Source organism: Balaenoptera musculus, chromosome 20, assembly GCF_009873245.2.
Source record: "Balaenoptera musculus isolate JJ_BM4_2016_0621 chromosome 20, mBalMus1.pri.v3, whole genome shotgun sequence".
Classification (NCBI taxonomy): Eukaryota; Metazoa; Chordata; class Mammalia; order Artiodactyla; family Balaenopteridae; genus Balaenoptera; species Balaenoptera musculus.
In genome coordinates, this window is record NC_045804.1 from 52,177,872 (window position 1) to 52,201,978 (window position 24,107).

Below are 24,107 nucleotides of genomic sequence, written 5' to 3' on the forward strand. Positions count from 1 at the left end.
GTTAATGATCTATTCGCCCCTTCCCACTCAGTATTTCCAGGTCCCAGCTAGTTGGAAGGCTGGTTGGGAGACTGTGATCGCGGGGCCTTATGGTCATAGAACCCGGGTGGTTGCCTTGGGGGCTCTTTCAGGGCTGTGTTGAGGGGACCCTGAGGGATTTGGACCAGGGATGGTGCCCAGACCCAGGGGAGGGAAGGCCAAGAGGAGAATGGATGGGGGATGTTGCCTATCCACTATGCAGGCGTCCTCCCTGCTGTGGGCATGGACCTTCAGTGTTGGCAGGACCAACGTGGTCTTGAGGTGGAGGAGGCTACCAGCTGCCCCCTACCACCTGATACGCAGCACAGACTGTCCCCACCCCCCACCCCACCTCCTGTCCAGCAGGACTCTCTGCTGCCTGTCTCGCTGCTCCTAAAGCTACGGGTGTGGCCTATGAAACTAGTCCCACTCTGCCCTGAGGGGTGACCACACAGATCAGGGGCCCTGTGTCTTTTCCCCCCAGGGCAGGGCTTTATCGCAGTAAGAGCACTGGATCTGCCTCTGGGGAGGCGCAGTGGGGCACTGCCCCCTTCCAGTTCCTTCCGTGGGAGGGGTCAGCTTCTCCCCGGGGAAGGTGATGGCCAGTGTGATGTGCACTGTTTTGTGGGCTCCGCTCAAGAGTAAAGTGTGTTGTAGGATCGAGGAAAGGAGAGAGCTGTTTCGTTTGCAGAGGTTGGAAATGAATCGGGGTCTGAAACGAGTTTATTTTGCGCTAAGAGGTATCTGAAAATCGGTGGCGCGCTGGAGCTGACGCACACCTGCTCCCGAGAGCTGACTGTCGGTATCTCTTCCCAGCTCTGTGCTCAGGGCATCCTGCTGGCAGTTTGAAATTGGCCACGCTGGGAATATTTACACCTTGGAAATTGGCACAAGCTACGAATCAAGGCTTTTTCTTCCCAGAGGGCAGGTGGTTACACATTTCTCAGTGTTTCTCCTGAAAGGCATCCTGGGAGTGGAATTTTGTCTCTTGATACCAGTAGGCAACCTAGAGATAGCTCATCCGATCTGGCCTCCACATTTGACAGATGGGAAGACTGAGGCCCAGAGGACAGCGACTTGGCCGAGGTCACACAGTGGGTTGATGGCAGAACCTAGGTGAGGACCCAGGTCTCCCATCTCCCAAGTTTCCGTGGACCATAGTGCCTCAAGCCAGCATCCTTTCAAGCGGTAAGCTGTGGAGAGAAATCAGACATGGGGACTTGGAAAAGATTCCTCTTGCTGCAGAGAGGTGAGAAATTCCTAAGTGTTTGGGGCAGCAGATTTAGTGAAAGCTGCTTTAAAATTTCCTCCAAGCCAGGCTGGGTTAGATTTCCACTCATTGCCATCCTACCCGCTCCCCCAGCAGGTGGGACACAGCCCTAGTTTCCTGGCATTCCTTCTGTCCCGTGAGGTCACCTCCTTCAGTCCCAGGGTTGGAAAGTTGTACTTCAGCATCTAAAATCTCCCTGCAGGCGAGGACATCTTCACCAGAGGGAGAGACCTCTGAGAAGGTGGCGATCCTTTTAGGCCCGATAATCTAGGATTGTCTTGGCTCTGGACTTCATCCCTGTCCTTCCTCCTCTTTGTGGCAAAGGTACTGCTGTGGACGGGGGAAGATGTGCAGTGCCAGCCGTTCATTTGGGTTGTCAGGGGCCCCAAGACAGGGATTCTTGTGACATGATTTATTGAGAGGATGATCTCAGGAGAAACTAGTAAGGGGGTGAGGGGGGCAGGGCAGGGGAAGAAGCTAGGAAAACGTGCGGGTTCAGAAGTCTGGCCTCAGCCTGTTTCCATGGGCGGTCTAGACAGTGAATCACCCCAAAGGAGTTGTCCTGCTTACAAGCAAAAGGGCTGGGTGCCTGCCCACGTGGCTGGCCATTGGCTGTGGACTGCTCGCTGGGATGGGGCGTGTGGGTGTTTCCAAGCAGAGCAGTTTCCGTCAGCCAAGGGCAGGCCTTCGGAGGAAGTGCAAGTGTGAGCTGGTGGCTGCCATCTCCCACGGCAGCTCTAGGTGGGTATACTGGTCCAGGAAAGGGGCCCTGGGCAAGGCACCCACCACGTCTGCTGTACTTGGTGAGTTGTTTTGGGGGGAAGGCAAGTTTTATTGGGATTTGGGAACCACCTGTGGATTTCTGTTTTGTTCACTCCCCAGCAGCCCTATGCTGTGGAAAGGCCTGGTGGTTTTTCTCTGGGGCCCATGTCCTCCCTCTGACACCAAACCAGTCACCCAGTAAAGACAGTATTGTGATCTCTGTCGTATCTCTCTTCTCTGCCATGTACACACTGCTGCTGCTGCTGTCCTAAGTCAGACTCTCTTTACTTCTCACCGACGCTGTGTTGGTCAGGGTAGGCTCTGTGCTGCAAGAAGCGTCCGACAGGCCATCGCAGGTGTTCCTGGTTGGGCGGCTCCCTTCCAGGCAGTGAGCAAGGCCCGGGCTCCTTCAGTCATGTGGCTCTGCCATCCCCTGGGGCCTTGGAGTCATTGGTTTGGAAAGAGCGTGCCTATGGGGGCACTTTTCCGGGCAGGACTGAAAGCGTCCGCATCACTTCTACCCACGTCCCGTGGCCGGACTCGGTCACGTGACCACACCTCACACAAGGGGTGCTGAGTAATGGAGTCTCTAAGCCCAGGAGGAAACTAAAGTGGGGTTTGGAAACTATGTACAGTCTTCGCCATAGACCTTTTGTTCACTCTGCTGACTTCGGGGTGTCTGCGGCCACCTGTCATCATGGTGCCACAGTTACTGGCATCAGAAAGTGATGGTGAGCTTTGAGGGCCTTTTCTCTATGTAGGAAGCCGATCAGCACAGTCTTGGCCGGGGGGTGGCCATCCTGCCCGACAGCTGCCCAGGTTGGGGTGTAGCCCACCCAGGGAACTCAGCAGAGGCGTGACCTCATCGGCACTGGCCTAACCAGCTGGGCTCACCGGCCAACCAGCCAGTGGGGTGGACGCTGCAGGGCCACCAGCTTCCCTCTCTTTCATGACTTTCCCAGGAAGCCCAGCTTCACCTCCTTCCCCCGTGCCACTGAATCACCCTTCAGCGCCGACGGCAGCTCCGGGCTGTGTCCACTGCTGGCTCTTGCTGGAGAAGCGTATCCATAGCCAACTGGATCCCCGTTGGGACAGCTTTGTTTCCCCTGCCGAACACAAAATCCCCTGTTCACTCGGAGAGCCGACAAGGAGACCCTGTGGGGCCGGCCCTGTGGGAGCAGAGAGCAGTGAATGCAGCGCCCCAATGGCTTCAGCTTATTAAAGGCGAATACACAAGCTAACCCTGCCCTCCGAGCGGGAGACAGAAAGGAGGGCACAGAGCTGTTACAGCGGATTAGCGGCCGCAGACTGACGGAGGCAGGTGCAGCCTTTTCTGCAGTTTGGAAGGGTTTATGAAATACTGATCCCGTGCTCAATAAATCCTTCCCTTGGCCTCATCCGGGCTACAGCCTGAAAATGGGGATTTCTTGTTCAGCCAGGCTTGGGAGCGGTTTTGAGTCTCCCACCCCACCCCCAACTCCTAGCATTCCTTGGGAATTCCGACATGAGGATTTGTGCACTTGTCCGTTTATACACTTTCTTTTTCATTCATTCATCAGATGCACATTTACTGAGGGCCTGGTTTGGGGGCTGGGGTTCCAGAGGTGATAGAACGTGGAGTCCTGAGTTCAAGGGACCATGGTTTACTAGGTGAGAAAGATGTCCGAATAGAAGATTCTAAGTCAGACGGTTACCTATTAGAGCAGAACCAAGTGTGCATGCGTCAGCAGATACCCCCGTGGCTGTCTCCAGGCCTCCCAATGTCAGCCTTTGCTAAGAGCCTGCTGGGTCTGTCCCATACCCATTCAAAGCCTCAAGTCCCAGGTGGCTCGTCACCCCTCCGGATGGGCTGCTGTTTCCTAATGGCACCGAGAGCAGATAAGGAGAACAGTGGCATAGCTAGAAGTTTGGGGTCCTCGAGCAAAACCTCTGGAAGGTCCATCCCATGTGGCAGAACTTGCATCTTGGAAAATGGCCAGGGGCTGTACTCCTCTGGCTCTGATGCGGATTTGGTTTCCATGTCTTTCCCTCATAGAGATGGGGACCCCGCCCCCCATCTGTCCCAATCAGACATCCCTCATCCAGCTGGGCAGCACATCTGTCAGCAAGCAGAAATCTCTACCTGTGTTCTCCGCTGGGCTTTACAGGCTTCACCTCCTGCAAGCGTTTGGATCTTTGACAAAAGATGTTGGAACTTGTTACGTGGCTCAGGGTTTCAACGTGCACGTTGTGGTGGGGAGGGAAGGAAGGGGGTGGTTGGGACCTCAGGGCTACGGTAAAGCCTGACCTCCAAGGGTGGAGGCACATGAGATTAGAAGGTTCTGAGTTAACTTGTCCCAGGGCCCAGGTAGCTGTTTCCCAGCTTCTACCAGGAGCTGGTGCTTGCGGGTGCCGGGAACACAGCTGAGGGGTGCCTCCCACAAATACGGCCTCGCCTGCAGGTGAAAGCTGGTTAGTCCGTTGACCACCAGAATTGTACGGGAAGCTTCTCCCAGTGTGAACTTCCCAGTGGCGGGTCAGGGCAGCCCTGGGGGGATGTGTGGGAGTCACTACCTGGCTCGAGCCCCTGAGGCACACCCTTCTCTGGCTCCAATACCCTTTGGTCTGTGGACGGTGGGTGCAAGTTCGGGCAGCACAGGCTCAGAGGGTGCCCTGTAAAATGGTAAGACAGATTTGGAGCTCCGGCTGGGAACCTCGTGTCTGGGGGGCTCCTGGAGACAGAAGAGATGAGTAAGAAACAGAAGCCTGGTATAGAAGATGACCTTGGCTGTCTTGTTAAAACCTAGACATGTCCAGGTGGGGAGGGCAGGGCAGGGGTGAAGTCCACTGGCCTTTTGGTGACCGTCATCCTCTAGGCCCTGCAGTAGCTCTTGGGGAGGACAGCCGTGCCTCTGCCTGGAACATGAAGACTCCAGCACCTTCCCTGGGGGACATGGGCTCCATGGTGACCCGAAGTATATCCAGAATTCTTTCCTTTCCCAAAGCAAACGTGGTACCTTCGTTCTCCACTTGAGAGGGTAGGGAGTCTGGACTTGACAGGGGGGGGTCTCCGTATCTGCTGTGGTTCTTGCATTTTTGTGGAATGAGCGGCCCCCATAAATACGGTTTTCAGATGCCATAATTCGTTATAATGCCACATAACTTTTTTTTTTAACCATTTTGGATGGAAATGTTTCCCGAATGTATTGCCAGCTTTCCTGCCATATTAAGCAACGCACATTGAACGTGATTTAACTCCTCAGGATGATACAACCATTGCAAAAAAGGGATTATACTGTAAACAAGCTTTTTCAGCCGTTTTAGGACTGTTGGGCTCTATTCAAAATGGCCCTTAGGTATTCTACATCTGCTTTTCATAGTTTCATAGTTTTCTGCCTCTTCCTTGCTCTCTGCTAGCCATTCCTTCTTCCTGCCAATGGGTGGCTCACCAGAAGGTCCCCCCACCTAAATATAGGTCCCAGTGTACTATGTTCTGGGAATGGTGATAATGACATTTATTATCAATGTTTATAAATAAAAGATAATTAAGCTGTGAATGAAGATCTAAAGGGATTTCCTTTGTGATAGTTACTTGGCTGCTTCTAACCTCTTCCTTTCTGCTTCTCAGCTGTATCCCAGAGAACTGAAAGAAACAGGCAAGGGGCCTCCAGGTAGGTAGGGTTTTACAGTCTGGAAGCATTTCCACACTCAGCATAGATGTCCGTGAAGTAAAGAGGATACTGGATGTGCCTCTTCAGTTCTCACATCAGACGGCTGAGGAACAGAGAGGTTGAGAAGTGGGACCAGCATCATGGGGGTTCAGAAAGCCATGTCCTTGGAGTTTGAAGGAACCAAGAAGCTTGGGAGGGAGGGGCACTTTCCCCGAAAGTCTTGAGGGTTGATCTGTTGGTTAAACAGGTGGTTGGTAGGCTTGTGCTGGGCTGTTCCAGACGGTGGAACTGAGGACGTCTTGGGGGCGGGGGGAAGTCACAGAAACAGGTGAGGCTCAGGTGATGGATGTCCTGTCCAACCCTAGGGTCAGTGGTGGGGCTGATTCAGACGGTGGGATGGCAAAGGGAGGTGCAAGGGTGAACCGCCTTTTAAGACCCCTTTCAGCTCCCAGAAGGTGGATTCCATGGCCTGTGTCCAGTCTATCAGTCGGTGGCAAATGACAGAGTAAACCAGGGATGATGGCAAGAGTGTGACAGTTTTCCTGCTGAGCCACAAGAAGCACCTGATTGAGTTCTGGGTCCCTTGGGTGCTGAGGTTGATTAGTAATGTCTGCCATGAGCTTTGACAGGGAAACTGGAAGCGTGCGTGCTGCCTGTTTGCTTTTCCTGCCTCCACACTTGCTCCCAATCAGCATCTCCTCCGGTAGCCATCATGTTTTATTCTAGAGACAAGTTGCTCCTCATCAGGCCTTTCAAGCTAGGACTCTAGAGTGTCATAGCAGCTTTCCTCTTTTTCTTCCTCCTCTTCTCTGCCCAGGCTGTCATTCGTTTCTAAGGGCCAGAAGCTCATCTGCTATTTTGGTGGGGAAGTACGTCAGAAACAGTTTTGGGAAGAGGACTCTCCTCCTTGGGTGAAGCAGCTTCTTCCTTTTTTTTTTTTTTTAGTTATTTTATTGGTAAGGATACCGAAGCTCAAAGAGCTCTAAGTGACATTCTCACGTACATCTTCCAGTCAAGGCCAGAGCCTCAGTTTAAACCTGTATCTCATGACTCATTGTGCATTTCTCTTCCCACTATATCCTGCTTGGTTTTCATGAAATTCATCATTTTTTTTTCTTTTAACATCTTTATTGGAGTATAATTGCTTTACAATGGTGTGTTAGTTTCTGCTTTATAACAAAGTGAATCAGTTATACATATACATATGTTCCCATATCTCTTCCCTCTTGCGTCTCCCTCCCTCCCACCCTCCCCATCCCACCCCTCTAGGCGGTCACAGAGCACCGAGCTGATCTCCCTGTGCAGCAGCTTCTTGACTGCAGTCTACCTGCTCCTGCCTTTCTCTGGCAGCCTGTGATCACAGCCACATTTCCTAAGGGCGTGGCTGGTGGGAGGAAGGACAGGGGCATGGTGATGGAAGCTGGCTCTTTGGGAAGGGCTGTGATGGGAGGATGGCTGGGGGAGGGGGCAGTTACACAGGGGTCATGCCTGAGGACAGGAAGCCGAGAGGATGGTCCCTTGAGAAGGGGCATCCCCTGCATTGGGGTGGGGGGAGGTTAGGGGGAATTGCTCAGTCATCAGGTTGCCCATGGCTTTGGGGACAAAGACCCCTCTGGGTGGCCCTGACCTAGAGTGAGGAGCAGTTGGTGTTAGGGAAAGTGTCCCCAGTGGCCATGACCTGGGACACTGAACATTGTGGTCCTGTTTTCTCATGTGTGTGATGGAAATGGCAGTCCTAATGCTACCTACCCGGCCTCCTTACCGGTCCTTGTGCAGCTCAAACGGGGTCGTGGGTGGAAAGTGCTTTGGCTGGCGCTGCCCAGGTGTATACATCACCGTCCCAGCCGTTCATGCTGAGCTCCGGTGGGAGCTCATGGATTGGACACACCCGCCCTCTGAGGCTGAGGCGGGATCTGCAGGCAGGGGAGAGGGGGACCCCAAGGCCTGTGGAGCTGGTGGCAGAGCAGGGCCTGGGACCATCTCCAGGGCAGAATGAATTCCCTCAGCGTAGTTTACCCCAGCTGGGAAGGACAGAGGATGGGCAGCTGAGGGTCAAGAGAAGATTCTGGATGGCCAGGCACTGGTTGAGCCGGCCGAGGTCTCCCGCCCCCAGTCGGGAGGGCTTTTGCGGTCCCCAAGGCTCTGGGCAAGAGGCTTTAATCTAATTACATGCTTTGTTTGAGCCAATTTGTTTTCCAATCCATCTTGTTCAGCAAGAAGAAAGCGCGTGCTGGGGACTCCTGGCACCCTCTTGTTCCAAGTGGGGAAGAGGAACTGCTGTCCTCACGTGGCCGGTGCAGTCCCCCGACCTCCCCAGCCCGGCCACCCCACCCCCAAACCGGCTGCAGGCAGCCCTGCCCGGCAGGGAGGGAGCTTGGGTGGGTCGACCGCTTTCACCGGCCGCGGGAGGGGAAAAAGCCCGGCTCGCGGGTCCCCCTCATGAACGCCCAGCCCAGCCTGCCTGTTCCACGCCCCGCTCCACAGCTCGTGCCCTTTGGGGGTCCCGGTGCTCCAGGCAGGATGGAAAGAGGAGCGGCTTGCAAGGCGTTGGCGGCACGGGGCTGCGCCTTCCCGCAGGGCCCTCTCCACCCAGCTCAGAACCCCTGGCTTTTCCAGCAAGGGCTGCCCTCAGAATCCCAGGCCCGGGATGTTCAGTCTGCAAATGTATTTTCATAATAAGGCAGCAGATTTCGAATCTCTGTTATTAAAGTCCAAGCAAAACACCGAAGCCCTTCAAACATCCCTGGAGAGGGAAGGTTTGCCGGCTCCCGCTGTCCTCCCCAGGCAAGGAGCCGTTCTTGCCAAGCTGCGGCTTTCTGTGTTTCCCAGCATTTTCCAAAATTCTTTTTCCGCCCTTCTGAATCCTGCTTCAGGCCTTTGCTTTCCCGCTGTTTACACAGACTTGCCTCTCTGGGCAAGCTCCCTTGCAGGCCTGGGGTCTTCCGCCCTTGGACTGGGGGCAGGGTACGGGAATTGTCGGGGCCTCGGGTCACTTTGCCACACGGTGGGGGCAGCTTTGTCCCCCTTTTATTTGACAAATATTTATTGAGAGCTTGTAAGTGTCCTGGGCCCTGGGGAGAGCAGTGGACAGGGCAGTGGCCCTTGCCGTCAGGGGAGGGAAGCAGACAATAAACAAACAACGCTGAAAAAATGTAAAACTGCGCTGTGACAAGGTGCTAGAAGGAACCAGATCCCCTAAAGATGAGTTTGCTTTTGGGAACAGCCAACCATCAGTTGGTACATGCAGTACATCGAGTGAGAAATTAAAAAAAAATTTTTTTTTAAAATCGGTATGCCAGGAATATAGTGAGATTGGTTTTCTCGTCATGGCTCCTGAATTATAGGGAAAATAATGACAGCTAACATTTTTTAGTTTGTCAGGCTTCATCTCACTAGAATGTCAAAGGATTACACGTTCTTACCCCATTTAATAAATGAGGAATCTGAGGTTCAGAGACGTGCAGTCACAAGCCCAAGGACACACAGCTTAAGAGTCGAGAAGCCAGTGTTTTGAGTTCCTCTGTAGCCTACCTGCCAACTGCTCCCCCATCCCACAGCCCTGAAGCCCATCCGTGTTCCCATCCATGTTCTGAGATAGGCCATTCCCACCAGTGTACCAGATTGTATCCCAGGGTCCAGGGGGAGGCACTCTGTCCCATGGACACTCCACACCCCAACGCAAGCAGGCAAAGACCCTTAGAAAAGCCCGCACGTCCAGAGGTCGGGATGCTGCTTCCAGGTGTCAGCTGCGAGTCCCGACAGAGGCATCCTGATTTCTGGTGCCACTCAGACCCTCTCCGGCCCAAATCATGCCCTCTTTGTTGTCAAAGAGCTTAGCAGATTGAAAAGATGCCTGAGCACTTTACCCAGGCTTTCTCCCGGGTGTCACCAGAATAATCGTGAGGGATGCTGTGTCTTTAGTTTGGGGAGCCTGATTTGTAGGTCTGTCTGAGCGGTCTTGGTATCTCACAGGGCATCTGCATTCAGCTTGTTTTACACTATGTTTGTGGCCATGGGGGGATCCAGAGTTTACGTTCCAGTGTGTTCCTTGGGTGTTCAGTGTTGACCCATCCTGCGCCAGGTGCTGGGACCAAGGTCCGATTCCCCACCGGGTGAGGGGGCAGACGGATAATTCTGGACCATGGCATGGGTGCTGAGAGGGTAGAGGGTGCCCCGCTGTGCTTGGGGGCCTAGAGGAAGGCCACACAGGGAGATGGCGCAGGAGTGGGGTCCAAGTAAGTTTGCCATGGGGACCGGTGCTCAAGGGCAAGGCATTGTGGCTGAACCTGTGAGTAGCCCCTGCAGAGCCTCTGCTTCTCCAGTCTCTGTGCGGTTAGGTCTCGTTCTTTCCAGATCCTCTGCGCCTCATAGGGTTTACCCACTTTCACTCACGTGGAGGAGAAGACGTTACAGGGAATGGAGTAAATGTCCCCAGACTGTGGACCTCGGGCAAAAACAAGGTCCTAGCTTTGGGCCTGATATACCTTCTCCCTCTGCCCAGCTCTGGGTCCATAGCATAGCCCAAGAAGGGATCTTGGAGGCAGACGTGCTCCTGTTGGGAGACAGGGCTCCGTCGCCCAGATCTCGGTCAGTTTTATAGATTCTGCCGAGGACCAGAGCCGGGTCTCTCCACCTCAGGTCTGAGCTCTCCTCCTCACCTCACGAGGCCCCACCTTTCCCACTGCCCCGCCGTCATTCACCCCCCCTTCGCGGTCACTGAGCCGGGGCCTCTGAGGCCGCCTGGAGCCCAGCACACCCTGTTGGCAGCCCCTTCTTATCCTTCAGGTTCCAGCTGAAAGGTCATCTCCTTGAGAGACCACCCCCAGCATCCCTTACCTGTCTCACCGCACCAAGGTTATTTCCTCCTGACTCCTATGAAGGGGCAGGACAGTTGCTGTCGGCACCACTACCCCATGTTACTGATGGGGAAACTGAGGCTCGGAATGGTTAAGGGCCGCAGATCAGAGCGCGGGTGATGGGATCCCTTTTTACAGGACACAGCTGCTTTCCCTGGAGCCCTTCACAGGTGACTTCTGCTCACACCCTCGGGGCAAGAAGTGAGGGACATGGCTGTGTGAGCTGCAGGGGAGTCTTTGAAGAAGATTTGAAGTAGAAAACACTGGGGTTTGCTACTTGGGGAAGAAGAAGGGTGGATACTGGGGAGGCCTCAGCAGATCTGTCAGACCCAGGCCTGATGGTGGTGGAGCTATCACAGCGGGGGCTCTTTAGGAGAAAGTGGGGGGGGGGAGGGGGCCCTTGGTGGGCTGCGACAGCATGCCGTCCTGCAGGAGCTTGCCTCCGCCCCGGCTGGCACGGCAAGGTGAGCCGCGTGGGAAGCTCTGAGTGAAGGTGGCCACACTGGGGAGGAGCAGAAAGAAAGGACAGGGCTTCCCTGGGGTGACCCAGGCCTGGCTAGAACCCTCGGGTGGCTTTGCATTACATTGAAACAGACTGCAAACCTTATCCTGCCCCACCTGGCCCATCTGGCTGGTGTGCGTTTTCGTCTCTGCTCCTCCCCGCCCTCAACTCTGTGCGAGGCTCCCCGGCCTGCGTTCAGCCCTGGACTCTGCCAGGCTCGATCCTGCCTCAGGGCCTTTGCACAGGCTGTTCTTCCCGCCGGGAACCCTCTTCCCTCAGATCTTCTTGCCCTGCCTCCCTCGCACTGTTTAGGTCTCAGCGCTGTGTTACCTCCTCAGGGAGCTTTCCCGGACCCTCGAGAGGGCAGCACCCTCTCTCCTAGCCACGTCACCACACACACAGTTCGCTGACCACTCACTCTTCCTTTGTCCCTTGGTATTAATGTTTGTGGAATTGGGAGAGGATGGAAACAAACAAGCACGCACACACACACATACACGTGCACACACACACACACACACACACACAGAGACACAGACACACCACCATCTCCTAGGAAGATGTAGCCCTTCCTAGGAGTAGAAGCCCCATGGATTAGGAATACAAATGTCACCTCACTGAATAGGAATGTCATCTCATTATGGGAGTCCCCCCCATTCAATCCCCATCCTCACGGAAGAAGAGACTTGCCTCAGAATATTTTTAGTGTTTTTCTCCTTTTTTTTTTTTTTGCTGTGCCATGCGGCATGCGGGATCTTAGTTCCCCGACCAGGGATCGAACCCGCGTCCCCTGCCGTGGAAGCACGGAGTCTCAACCACTGGACCGCCAGGGAAGTCCCTGTTTTTCTCCTTTTAATACAAGAATGGTATACGCATTATAGTAAAATTAAATATACAGGCAAGACAAAGCAAGAGCATAAAAACCAGCCACACTTCCTCCACCCCACATTTCGGTGCACAGTATACTCTTCTAGAATAAAATTCAAACCCCTGCCGTGGTTGAGAAGAACCCAGGGACCCCCATGAACCCTCATCTCTGGCTGTCCCTCCCCTCCCCCAGCTCCAGGCCCCTCTTCTGTTGGTTCCTCACACCTGCCCGGCTTGTTCCTGCCCTGGCTGCGTCACAGAGCTTCCTCCTAAAGGTCGCCTCCTCAGACTGGCCTTCACATCTAGGGAGGTCTCCACCTGCTCCCCCGTCCCCATCCTCTACCAACGCATGCTGGCCTTTGTCTTCATTCTGTGAGTGTCACTCTTTGGTGAGTGTGGTTACACTTGTATCATTGACATGTCCCCTCCTGCTATAAAGCCACCCTGACTGTTCCATGAGCCCCAGGGTATACCCACACCTCCCAGAGCCAGCCACGTGGAAATCTCGTAGCAAAACTTTTAAGTGGATGAAGGGATGATAAATTCCTAGAAGTCGGGGTGCTCCAGCAAGGGTGTGTGTTCTCCAGGGTTTTGACCTTCGAAGCCAATTGCACTCAGGAAAGTTGGTATTGATTTGCACCCCAACTGCATTGTCTGAGTGTGTGTGTGTGTGCTTTGCCACTTCCCCAGGCAAAAGTCCTACATTCCTGTTGATTTTTTTAAAAATAAATTTTTTAATTTTATTTATTTTTATTTTTGGCTGCATTGGGTCTTCGTTGCTGCACGCGGGCTTTCTCTAGTTGCGGCGAGCGGAGGCTACTCTTGGTTGCAGTGTGTAGGCTTCTCATTGCGGTGGCTTCTCTTGTTGCAGAGCACGGGCTCTAGGCACGGCGGCTTCGGAAGTTGCGGCGCGCGGGCTCTAGAGTTCAGGCTCAGTAGTTGTGGTGCACGGGCTTAGTTGCTCCGCGGCATGTAGGATCTTCCTGCACCAGGGCTCGAACCCGTGTCCCCTGCGTTGCCAGGCAGGTTCTTAACCACTGCACCACCAGGGAAGCCCCCTGTTGATTTTTTTAAAAAAATATTGATTGATTTATTTATTTGGCTGCACTGGGTCTTAGTTGCAGTACGCGGGATCTTTAGTTGCGGCACGTGGGATCTAGTTCCCTGACCAGGGATCGAACCCGGTCCCCTGATCTTAGCCACTGGACCACCAGGGAAGTCCCTCCTGTTGATTTAAGTTGCATCTCTTTGCTTATTTGAGGTTGAACATTGTTACATCTCCATGTCCGCTTTCTTCCCTCTTTTGTGAATTGCCTGTTTGTCTTCTTTGAATGTTAGGGTGCTTGTCTTATTGATTCAGAAGAGTTCTTTATGTATTAAAGACACCCACCCTTTGCTCTCTATGTTGCGAACACTTTTGGCTTTGCTCCCAAAAGCTTTACAAGGTACCTCATGCCAGTCCTTACTTGGGGCTGCCTCATTTGGGGTGACCTTGGCCTTTCTGCCCCAGAGCCCAGAGCTGAACGGACATCATGCCGTGGAGGCAAGGAGGGCTGGGAGGTGATGGGGCGGGTGAGACCAGCACAGGCCTGGAGAGACGCGTGGGCGCTCGGGAGCTGCCTGTGGACCCCGGCTCTCTCCTGGGCAAAGTGCTTGTGATGGGGGTTCTAAGAAGGTGTCTCAGCAGGGGGAGTGGGTCAGTCACCTACAGTCTAGGACCAAGAGGTGAGGGTTGGCTTAGCGGGGTGTGCCTCCTCCATCCTTAACGTGGTCATCATGAAACCCACGGAGACCCACCGCGTGTGAAAGTGACGCACGTGGAAAGCTGGTCTCTGGCCTGAGGAGTTCCAAGTGGCTTTGTGGGTCTGGGTCAGGGAAAGCCGGGACTCTCGGGGCAGAGTGGCCTCACCTGTCATCTGTCACCTGCTGGTGGGCAGGGTGGCCCAGCCGAAATGGGCAGAGCCGGCTGGGTGTCCTTCCTGGCGCCACCCCGTTGAGCTCTTCACCCGGCAGGGTTGGGGTGAGGGGTTCCAGGAGCCCCTCCCCTGTGCCCAGCCAGCGGAATCTGAAACTCCCCCAGCCTCCAGGTCTCTGCCCTGGGAAGGACCTCAGTGGCTGGGTGTCCCTCGTTCTTTATTCCCACTGCCCCACCTTCCCGAGCCGACAGCCCAGAAGCAGAGAGGCTGGGGTGCTGCCGGGAGTGAGACCCTGGCCAGCTCCCCGCCCTGCTCCAGGGGAGGCACCAGATGCAGCGCCCCTGGCTCCGACCGGGGGACGCTGGGCCCCGCCTGCCATATGCTCGGTGCCGAGCCTCGATCGGGCGAGCAGGCCCGCCCAGCGGGATTTTTGGCACCTGGGACACAGGAGGCAGAGCAGAGGGCAAGCTACCCAAGGTGGAGGAAGAGGAGGGAGGGGCTTGGCCACTGGGATGGGGCCTGCGGGGTGGGGGGGGGCCCTCTCGGCTCTTGGCTTCGGGTTGGTCAGGGGAGCAGGTGGGGGGAATAAAGGGAGGGCTGGCTGTTCCCAGGAGGAGCCCGGATGCCAGCTAGCCAGGACGGGCCTGCTGCGAGTCGCAGATGGCGGCCTTGGGTCTCTGTGCTCTCCCCGGGACAGAGCACATCCAGGTGGGCTGCCAGGCGGTGCCAGCGTCCGTCCCTGGCAGCTCCCCTCTCGCTGGGGAGGAGGGTGAGATGGAGGGTGCCCCTGGTGCAGGGGCCCCAGCAGGTCTTCTGGTGTTACCTGCACCCTCAATTCCAGCCCCCCAGGGTCTCCTGAGAGAACAGCGGCAGCTTCCTGCCCGCCCCTTCCTCTGCTGCGGGGGCCCTGGGTCCAGGGAGGATGGGGACCTTCGGGGCATAAAATATCGGATCCGATGAGTCAGTGAGGCTGACCAGCTGGTCCACAGGGTGTGTGTGTGTCTAAGCTCATGCCAGCACTTATTTAAGATCAAACCCTATGAAACCGCTTTTTCCTTTTAAAGTTGAAGTATGATCGATTTTAGGCACTTTTATGTGGTTCATCCTATTAGTGTTCCTTCTTTTTCTGTTTTCTGACCAGATCAAATAGCATGAAACATCCTTTCAGTGTTTACATGGAGCCAGCCTCTGAAACCATCTGGATCCAGAGATTTCTTAAGATTCTTGATCTATTCAGATTTGATATCTCTTTAGTTCACTTTGGTCCCTTATGTTTCCCTAAGAAGGAATGCATTTCATTCAGATGTCCAAGATTTCAGTCTAAAGCTGTATACAATAGCCTTGTAATTTATAAAATCTTCTTTAGATTGTGGTTACACCCCTTTCTCATTAGTTCCTAATGGGTCTGTTTTCTCTCTTTCATTCATAGTTAGACATGACAGTGTTTTGTCTCTGTGTGTGTGTGTGTGTGTGTGTGTGTGTGTGTGTGTGTGTGTGTGTGAGAGTTTGTTGGTTTGGGGGCTTTACTGAGAATCAATTCTTGGATGTATTTATAACTTTTGAGTTTTTTTCAGTATCCTACTTTATTAATTTCTACTCCTGTTGTTATTAATTCTTTCCTCCTGCTTTCTTTGGGTTTTATTTTCCTTATTTTCTAAATTCTAGAATTGAATGCACTTCATTTATTTTCATTCTTTTTTGTTTAATAATAAATAATATTTATTACATTGTGGTCAGGAAATGTGGCCTGTGTAACTTTAGCTCCTTGGAATTAATTTAGCATTCTTTTACTAGTTATGTGTTTCTGTCTGTTCCTTTTTGTCTTTCTCACAGTTTTTGCATAATGTGTTTCAATAAGATGTTATTCCACACAAATTTTTTATTACTTTTGAACTTCTTTGTCACCTAGTGACAAACTTACAACTTCTTTAAAAGTTGTAAGCTTTTAAAAACTTGCTTTATTTCGTTGTCTCTCTTAAACAGTCATTTAATATTTTAAAATCAGTTTTTCAATAGAGGTGTTGAATCCATTTACATTCATTGTTTTGCTTTGAGATAGTGGCTCTTCTGTGATTTGAATTTATCACAGTTGCCTATACCCTATTTCTTCTCTTCTCTGGTGTTTTGTGGTTATCTTTGGGTTTTTCAAAAGCACTGTTTGATCTAATAGCTCTCATTTATCAGAGTCAAGCATGAAATAGCATCTTTTGTGTTCTACTTACTTAAGACAAAAAGTTGTATTCCCCGCCTCATTCTCAGTTTTTGTTAGTATCATCTAAAGTTGCAGATTAAATTTGTATACTTATTTATACATACCTATACATTGTCTGATGCTCCCTTTCAAACATTTTAAAATTATTTTGATCTTTGCCTTCACTCTTAGAACCAAATTGGAAACCTCTATGTTCGCTTGTTTCCGTGCTCATCACCAGTGTGTTCATTCCATGACTTTCCCCTCTTACATTCTTATTTTTGATCCATTTCACAGTTGGTTGGAAAACATTCTCCAGTGTTCCTCTCAAAAAGGATACGTGGTTGAAACCTTGCACACTAGAGAATGTCTTTGGTTTATTGTGACCTTCATACATAGAAGACAGTCTAGCTAGGTATAAAAATCTTGGATCTCAAAGTTTTCTCTCCTCACAACCTATAGACATTGCTCCATTGTCATCTGGCCAGCTGCTTGTTGATTTTAAATCTGTATCTATTTTTTCCTCATCCTGGTATTTCATATGTTTTGCGAAGATGTACGTGGGTGTGTTGGTCTTTTTTCCTTGATTTTTTCCAAAAATTCAGTTCATCCTTTCCTTCATACGTAGGTTGGCCTTCAGCTCAGGGATCCTATCTTTGGTCTCTGCTGCAGTTTTCTCCCAATTATGTGCCATCTCTCCACTTTCCCTCTTCTATCCCTATCATTTTCTCTTTCACAATTTCCACGTCTTTATCCTTTTCCTCTAAATTTTGTGAGAATCTCTCCAATTTACTCTCCATGTTTCTGAATCTGTTTTCTACAGTATTCTCTCTCTTGATTGCTTCCAAAGTCGATTTTAATTGTGCTCCTAGGCTTTTAGGTTTGGGTTTTCCCAGCTCTTCTTTCTTTCGTGTGTCACCCTTTTTGTATCATCACGTGGCCTTTTCAGCTTGGCCTCGTTTTCCCATATGGCTTTTTCTCTCCTACTTCATAGAGGCTGTGTCTTTTTAGAATTTTTTTTTAGTCTGACACACCCATTCAGTTTCATATCGTCTACGGCTGTTTTCGAGCTACGGCGACAGTTTGAATAGTTGTGACAGAGACCGTATGGCCTGCAAAGCCTAAAATATTTATTGTTTGGGACTTTGCAAAAAGATTTGCAGATCCCTGGCCTGGCGTGACAGCTGGATTCCCATCCAGCCCCAAGCTGGATGGCAAGGGAATGCATCCAGCTCCCTCTCCAATTCCTAATCCCTCCCAGCCTTTTTCCTCAATTCGCTTCTGCTCTGTGGAGGTGGTGTCCTTCTGTCTCCACTGCCTGACTTTCTCGTTCTCTGCATCAGTCATTTAGATAAAAACGTGAGTTCACGTACCCACTGCAAACACAGTCCTTCCCGTCTATCCATCCCCTTCCTTAAGCCTCCCTTCTCCGGATCCGGCTCCACCATGGGGCCCCCACCCACTTCCTGCCCATTCGTTGTCCGGTTGTTGTCTCCCTGTCATCTTCCCTTTTTTTCCAGGATTTTTCTGTTCATCAGACAAAGAGCTCTGTCCTGAGGTAAAACCTGGACAGGTTTTGCTTGTTCTACCACCATCTGCCTTTAATTAATAGAGATTGCTCCCAGATTCCAGCGTTGGGTCATCTGTCAGTTTAGTTTTTGGCATTAGTGTGAATTCGCATTTTTTTTTTCTTCATTGTCTGTGTAGCTATTTTGGAACAAAACAAGGAGAGGAAACGTGGGTAGCTGCAAGTAGATGCCATTTTGAAGGAGTCAAAGATGCATTTTAAAGCTGCGTTTGGTCCATCTTGAGGCAGTCTCTGTAGCTGTGTGTGTATTTGATGAAAGAAGAAAATGCAGGAACACTTTCCTTATCCAGGGACCTCTTGTCCAGTGACCTCAGTTCTCTGGAATACACCCAAAGAGTCCGCACGCAGCCAGAGAGCTGCCATGGTGTCCGTGCTCTGAAGGTTATTCACTGTACCCAAAGGAGAGCAGTTCAGTCTCTCATTCCAGGCCTGTTGACCCATGCTTTACATACAGTTCCAATAAACCTTAGTCTTTCTGTTTTCCTAGCTCACAGCTAAATCAGAATCAGCAAATTGGAAGAGAGAGGGGACAGTTTACAACAAGCACACTGACCTGATGAGAACTGCTGGCTGACAGGAAGGAAAGACCTAAGACCCACATAAAAATAAACAACCACAACAACAAACCAAATACAGCTGTAAATCTGCACGTGTTGAGGCTGGCACCATTTCCCGTAAGGGCGAGCGGCCTGGGGTTGCCCGGTGACGCCAGTTTGAGTCAGCACCCACCCCTCTGAGCCTTTCCTCTGCCAGCCTGGGTCCTCCACACAGGTCTTGGGTGCAGAGACTGTCTCCACCTCCTACGACTGCAGTCGGTTCAGACAGTGGTTCTAACCCTGGTTGCACATGAGACTCACCTGGGGAACTTTAAAGATCTGCACACGCAGGCTGCCCCCTAAACCAATGAAATCAGAATGTCTTGGGGGTGGAACCCAGGCATCAGTGTTGTCCTAAAGCTTCTGGGTCATTCCAGAAGCCTGGGTTGGGCACCGGGCCGTTAGGAGCACGGGCAGGGTTGAGAGCAGTGCCACATGCCTCTTTAGTGCCCTGTGAGTGGCTCTCGTTATGGAGGGGCTACTGTGATTTGTCACTTGGGGTCTGGAGCTGGCTCTAACTAGGCAGTGATGGATGCCACGCATTGGAGGATGGTTTCTGGCCCAGGTGGATACTTGGCTCTGAAAAGAAGAGCTGGGGGTGCTGCTAGGAGAGAGTGATGGAGAGGGAAGGGAGGGCTGGAGGGGCAGGGCCAGGTCCTCCCGGGGCCGCCTCCCCTCCAGCCTGCAGTGCACTGGGGCCTGGCACCCTGGCACCTTTCTCAGCTCTGCTGTCCTGTCTGAGGATGGGAATCACGGTGCCTTCCTCACAGGGCTGCCTGGAGGCTCGGGGGAGCTGACGTGCTGTTAGGGGCTGTCTCCAGGGCTGAGTCTCCACCCCGCAGAGGAGACAGGGCAGGTGATTGACCGGAATGCAAGTTCTGACGGGGGCCAGAAAGAAAAATAATGAGAAAGCGATGAGAGTGCGTTCAAGGCTGTCCCTGCAGTGACGTCACCGGCACCGCTGGCATTCCAGTTCTTTCCCGAGTGGAAGACAGCAGGCAGGGATTCCCGCCAGCTCGCTGGGGGACGCCAGGACTTAGGTACGGCCTGGGTTCAGCCCCAGTAGTGGCTTTGCCGTGAGCGCCATCTGCCCCTGGGGTGGCAGAGATGTGGCCGAGAGTGGCCGTTCCCAGCAGTGAAGTGCAGTGCCATGCGGGGCAGGGGAGTGGGGGGCAGTGCCACTGCCCGTGGGTTTGGGCCACTCCACTCACTGTCACCTCGTGTCTCGCCCTCTCGGGCTTGGCCCCAGTGGAATACAGGCCGCTCTCCCTGCAGGCCCCAGCCCCTGCCTTCCATGAGGTCCTGACTCCAGTGAGCCACCCAGCTGGCAGGAGGGGCTGGCACTGTGGACTCCGGTGCCCCCGGGCAGGGCATCCTGGTCGGGGGTGGGGGGGAGGTCCAAGGACTCTGACCCCTGGGGGCAGGAAGGGGGGCTGTTTTTCCCCACTTCCGGAGACTGGCTCCTAGTGGGGTGCCCCAGGAAGCTGGCTCGGGGGCCAGGCCTGCGGCTCGCAGGGCAACAGGATGGAGCTGTTTCAGCTTTCATTAGGACCTTGAAGGAGGCAGCCACCTCCCGTGGGCCAGAGGCTGACGCTGGGGTGATCTCTGAATGTTCCCTGCAGATCTAAGTGATGGTTTGGGGGGACGGGTGGCCTCCTGCCCTGGCCTTGTCCTGTGCTCCCACACAGATCACTCCTCACCCCCACCCTGGCCTTGGTTTTCCCCTTTGCAGGATGAGGGGCTGGCACCTGCTCCTGGAGCAGTCACCTGTGTGTGTGTGTGTTTCCCTCCTCCTCTCTAGTCCCCTTGCCAGGACACACACCCAGCCTGTTTGCACCGTCACTACTCCTAGAACAGGCTGGGCCCTCTGCAGCCCCGGGGCTGGCCTGGCTGGTCCTCCCCGCCGGCAGTCTGGGAGTTGCTGGAATGCCAGGAGTTGTGCATCCCCAGCTCTGAGCTGAATGCCTCATTCTTATCGAGGGAGAACCCGTCGGTGTTTACTGAGACTCAGCGTAGCATAACCACGAGTACAGTGATCTTGGCATCTCAGACTCGAGTGCAAGGCCCAGCCTCACCACTTGCTAGCTGTCTGGGATGCCCTGGGCAGGCGGCCTCCGTTTCCTAGTCTGCAGAATGGGAATAATGCCCGCAGATCAAAGAACGGTTGTGAGAATTCAGTGAGAGCCAGCATGTTGAGTGGTGGTGCAGGGCGGGCTGGAGTGATTTATTGGGCCTCTGTAGTTGGCTGGCCATCACGCCAAAAGCTGACGTGTGAACACAGATCTGACAAAGGAATTGCATCACCTTATCTGAAGGGAAGGAAGAGCTGGCAGGGAGGGGGCCGGGGGGGACCGGCGTTGGAGGTTTGCATCTGCTAGGCCGACAGAGGCCACCCCCAGGGGAGGCAGGCCCCAGGGCGTCACACATCCTGCCCGGCTCGCGCTGGGACGTCCCCGAACTGATACCCGGCAGACGCGGGCCCGGCGGCCCTGCCTCTCAGCAGTAGGGCCCATTAGAACTGAACTCTTCTTCGTGGGGCATTTTATTTGCACACTCCAGTAGAGTGGACACCAAAGGGGTTTTCTAATGCTTCATGGGCTGCTAATTTCCTCCGTGACCTCTTTTGTTGGGGCCTGACCCCAACCAGAGGCTGCTCGCCATGGAAGCCAGCGCCTGACACAGACCCGGGGTGCGGGGTGACAATGAGGCCTCTATTGGCTTTAATCAGGCTCCGGGTGCATCTTAAGAACGGGGGGAATTTGTGTGGCGCTCCAAAGCCCTGGGTGGCACAATACGGGAGCCCCCAGAGTCCCTCACGGAGGCCGGGGGGCCGGCGGGGGTGGTCAGGCGGGGCCCCTTTGTCCCAGCGCCTCTCGAGAAGGCCAGGACGCCCTGAATGGCCGCCCGCACGGCCTGGCCCCTTGGGTATCACAGGCCTCTGGGTATTTAGGGAGGTGGCCTCCCACCCGGGCTGGGAGCCTATTCTTCGCCTGCCTAATTAGGTTTTGTCTGTGCTCTCCCCTCCCCTGCAGACTGTGATTCGTACTGCAAGGCCTCCAAAGGGAAGCTGAAGATTAACATGAAAAAATACTGCAAGAAGGACTATGGTGAGTGAGAGCCCCTTGTCTGGGGAGGGGGAGGGGAGGCACCACGTGACCGGCGAGGGGCTAGGGTTGGGGTGCAGGTGGCCTGGCGTGGGTGTTGGTCACAGAGTCCCTGGGAGCGGACGGGAGCCGCGTGGGATGGGTCCCACGCCCAGGAGTTTCCCAGTTCTTCCCCCTTGGCGGCGGGTGGTGTGAGGGGTCACAGGTGTGTGGGCAGGGTTCCCCCCCTGGCCCTGCAGGGAGGAATCCCGGCCAGTGGGGCCTGACATGCCTGGGATTCCCAGGCTTCACTCTGCCCCTGAGGGGCTGTGTGGCCGCAGACCTGTCACTTTACCTCTCTGGTCTTCAGTGCCCTCATCCGTACTCATGGGCGTTCAGCCTGAGGCTCTGTAGCTCAAAGAGAGGTCCTGGGGCATTGGAGAAAGGGAGGGAGCTTCCATGGTGTGTTTGAAATGCCGATTCCAGAAGCCAGCTCCTTCCAAGGGTTGACTCCACAAGGTGGAGCCGGGTTGAGAATCTGCATTTAAAAGGGCTCGCTGGTAATTCTGAAGTTTGAACACAGCCTTGGGGTCCCTGAGGGCCTTTTCCAGCCGGGAGCTGGGGGGCTGCAGAGATTCCCTGTCACCGGAGGCCTCAGGCTCCCTTCCTGGGAAGAGGGTGTCCAGTCCGTCCCCCAGTCTCCCCGTGCGCCATCCACCCTGGCACTGGGGGTGGGGACCCCTGCACCCCTTCTCCGAATCCGCTCTCGCCAGCCCCGCCCCGCGGGAGGTAAGGAGCCAGCTTTGTGTTTTCTGGGCCCTGAGAGTGTCCGAACTGGCTGGGGGCCTGGGCCGGCTAGACACCACGGGACTCAGGGTCAAGGCTGACCGCACGGCGGGTAGGAGGCAGTTGGGGAGCCCCTCGCAGCCCCCGGGCAGGTTGTGCACATAGCTAGAGGCAAACAGAAGTCCCGACGAGATTGTCCAGCCGTCTGCTGGTAGAGCTGGGGAAGGTCAGGGCGTCGGACGCCCGGCCGGGAAGTGGCCACAGCCTGGATGGCCACCCAGGGGCCCCGAGCCCAGGCCTGGCTCTTTCCACCCTGGGGCCCTCCTCCTGACCCAGTAGGCCCGGCTGATTCAGGCTGAGGCTGGGCCTCCTTTTCCTGGACCACGAGAGTCCACTCTGCCCATCCCCCTCTGCCCACCTCCCCGCTCCAGCTGGGTGTTGCCTGTCTTGCCCGTTCCTCCTCCCTCTGGTTCCTGGAGGTGAGTTCCCCACTCGGCTGCCTCTGGGAAAGGCGACCGGCCTGTGTTTTCTGCCCTGCATTCCTAGTCTATACCCTGATCGGGGTGCCTTCCGTGGGACCTGGGCAAGTGCAGTTGCTTCTCTGAGCCACAGTTTCCTTGTCTGTAACAAGAGGGTGATGCCCCGACTGTGTCATATGGAAGCACCCAGCATGGGGCCAGGTGCCTGGTGGGTTCCCAGGAAGGAGTGGCTTCGGCTGGTCCCCTGGAAGCTGGGTTGGGGGGCAGGGAAGAAGTGGGGTGGGAAGGGAAAGATGACCCGGTGCTGAGAACTCGTCCAGAACCCGCGTGACATCCCTCCCAGACCCGAGGGGTCCGGCAGCCTGGCCTGGGATGCCAGGCCCCCTGGGGCCTCACCGGGCCCGCTGTTTGAACCAAATGCAAGGTGTTCTCCTTTAATAAGGGCAACGATCAGGACCTTTTAGCAAAATGAAGTGAAAGGTGAGGCCCAAAGGAGCTCAAAGGAACGTTGAACTTCTAAATCTTCATTCTACTGCGTGTGGGCGTGCACGCATATACACGGGTGTACACACACACGCACACCCCACACGGAAGCCCAGGACTCAATCCCACGATCCAGCTGCACGCCCCGCAGGATGAGGCCGGAGCGGCTGGTGGGTTTGGCGTGTCAGTTCCGAAGCGGCCAGGCCGTGGGCATCCTGTCCCGGAGCCCTCTGGGTCCGCGGTGAATTCCTAAAAAGCCTCTTTTGAGTGCTTGCATCCCAAGGCGGTGCAGAAACTTCTGACTCTCATGGGAAAACCAACCTTGATTTTGAAAACAAACGTCGAGGTGGCGTAAAGATGAAGGGAGTGTTGTCTCTGACCCAGGTTGACAGCAGCCCCCAGAGGCCCCAGGTGGCGTTGGATGAGGCTTGTGTGGTCCATGCTCCTGTCCCGGGACCGACAGCGTCTGCCGGGGACGGGAGGTGGGACTCGGGTGGGAGTGCCCAAGGGTCGTGCGGTGTCCCAGGCTTAGGGCTGGGGGCCCATCGAGGCTGTCCAGGCCCAGAGAGCCAGGGTTACGGAGGAGAGTCCTGGGCCTGTCACTCTGCCACCACTGCTCCTTCCCCACCCAGAGTGGGGGTGGGGGGGGGTGAAGGAACAGGTGGGCTGCCGGGGGGAAGGGTGGTTTGAATCCGGTCTTGAAGCATCCTCTCTGCAGACGCTGGGGAAGGGGCCTGGGAGGAGGGGCGCCGCGCAGACTTTGTGTGAGGTGTTGACTGCAGCCCCCCCACCCCCGTTCTGCTCTTCCGTGAAGAAAGGGAAGATAGGACTTTTGTTTACAATTACCCAAATGGATCCGTTTGCCTCCTGGTTCCGTGGGACTCATTTTGCTCTCTTCTGACTTCTTCTCCTCCGTTGAATTCTGCCTCCCCCACCCCTGATGTTGTGGGGGACACTTTGGCCCCCTCTGAGCTCTCCTGTCTCCACCCACCCGCAGCAGCAGGCAGGTCCCTCTTTCTGCAGGAGGGGGCCTGGCCCCCTCTTGTTATATTCCCAGAGG

At 54.4% G+C, this 24,107-nt stretch overlaps 1 protein-coding gene across 2 annotated transcripts in view; it reads left to right on the plus strand.

Annotated features, from left to right (window-relative positions):
- Positions 1-24,107, plus strand: part of NTN1 (netrin 1) — a 192,320-nt gene that overhangs the window by 152,809 nt on the left and 15,404 nt on the right. For both annotated transcript variants that reach the window (XM_036837372.1, XM_036837373.1), the window contains one exon: positions 21,249-21,323. In XM_036837372.1, the coding sequence (XP_036693267.1) occupies positions 21,249-21,323 (75 nt within the window). The remainder of the gene's footprint in view (positions 1-21,248; positions 21,324-24,107) is intronic.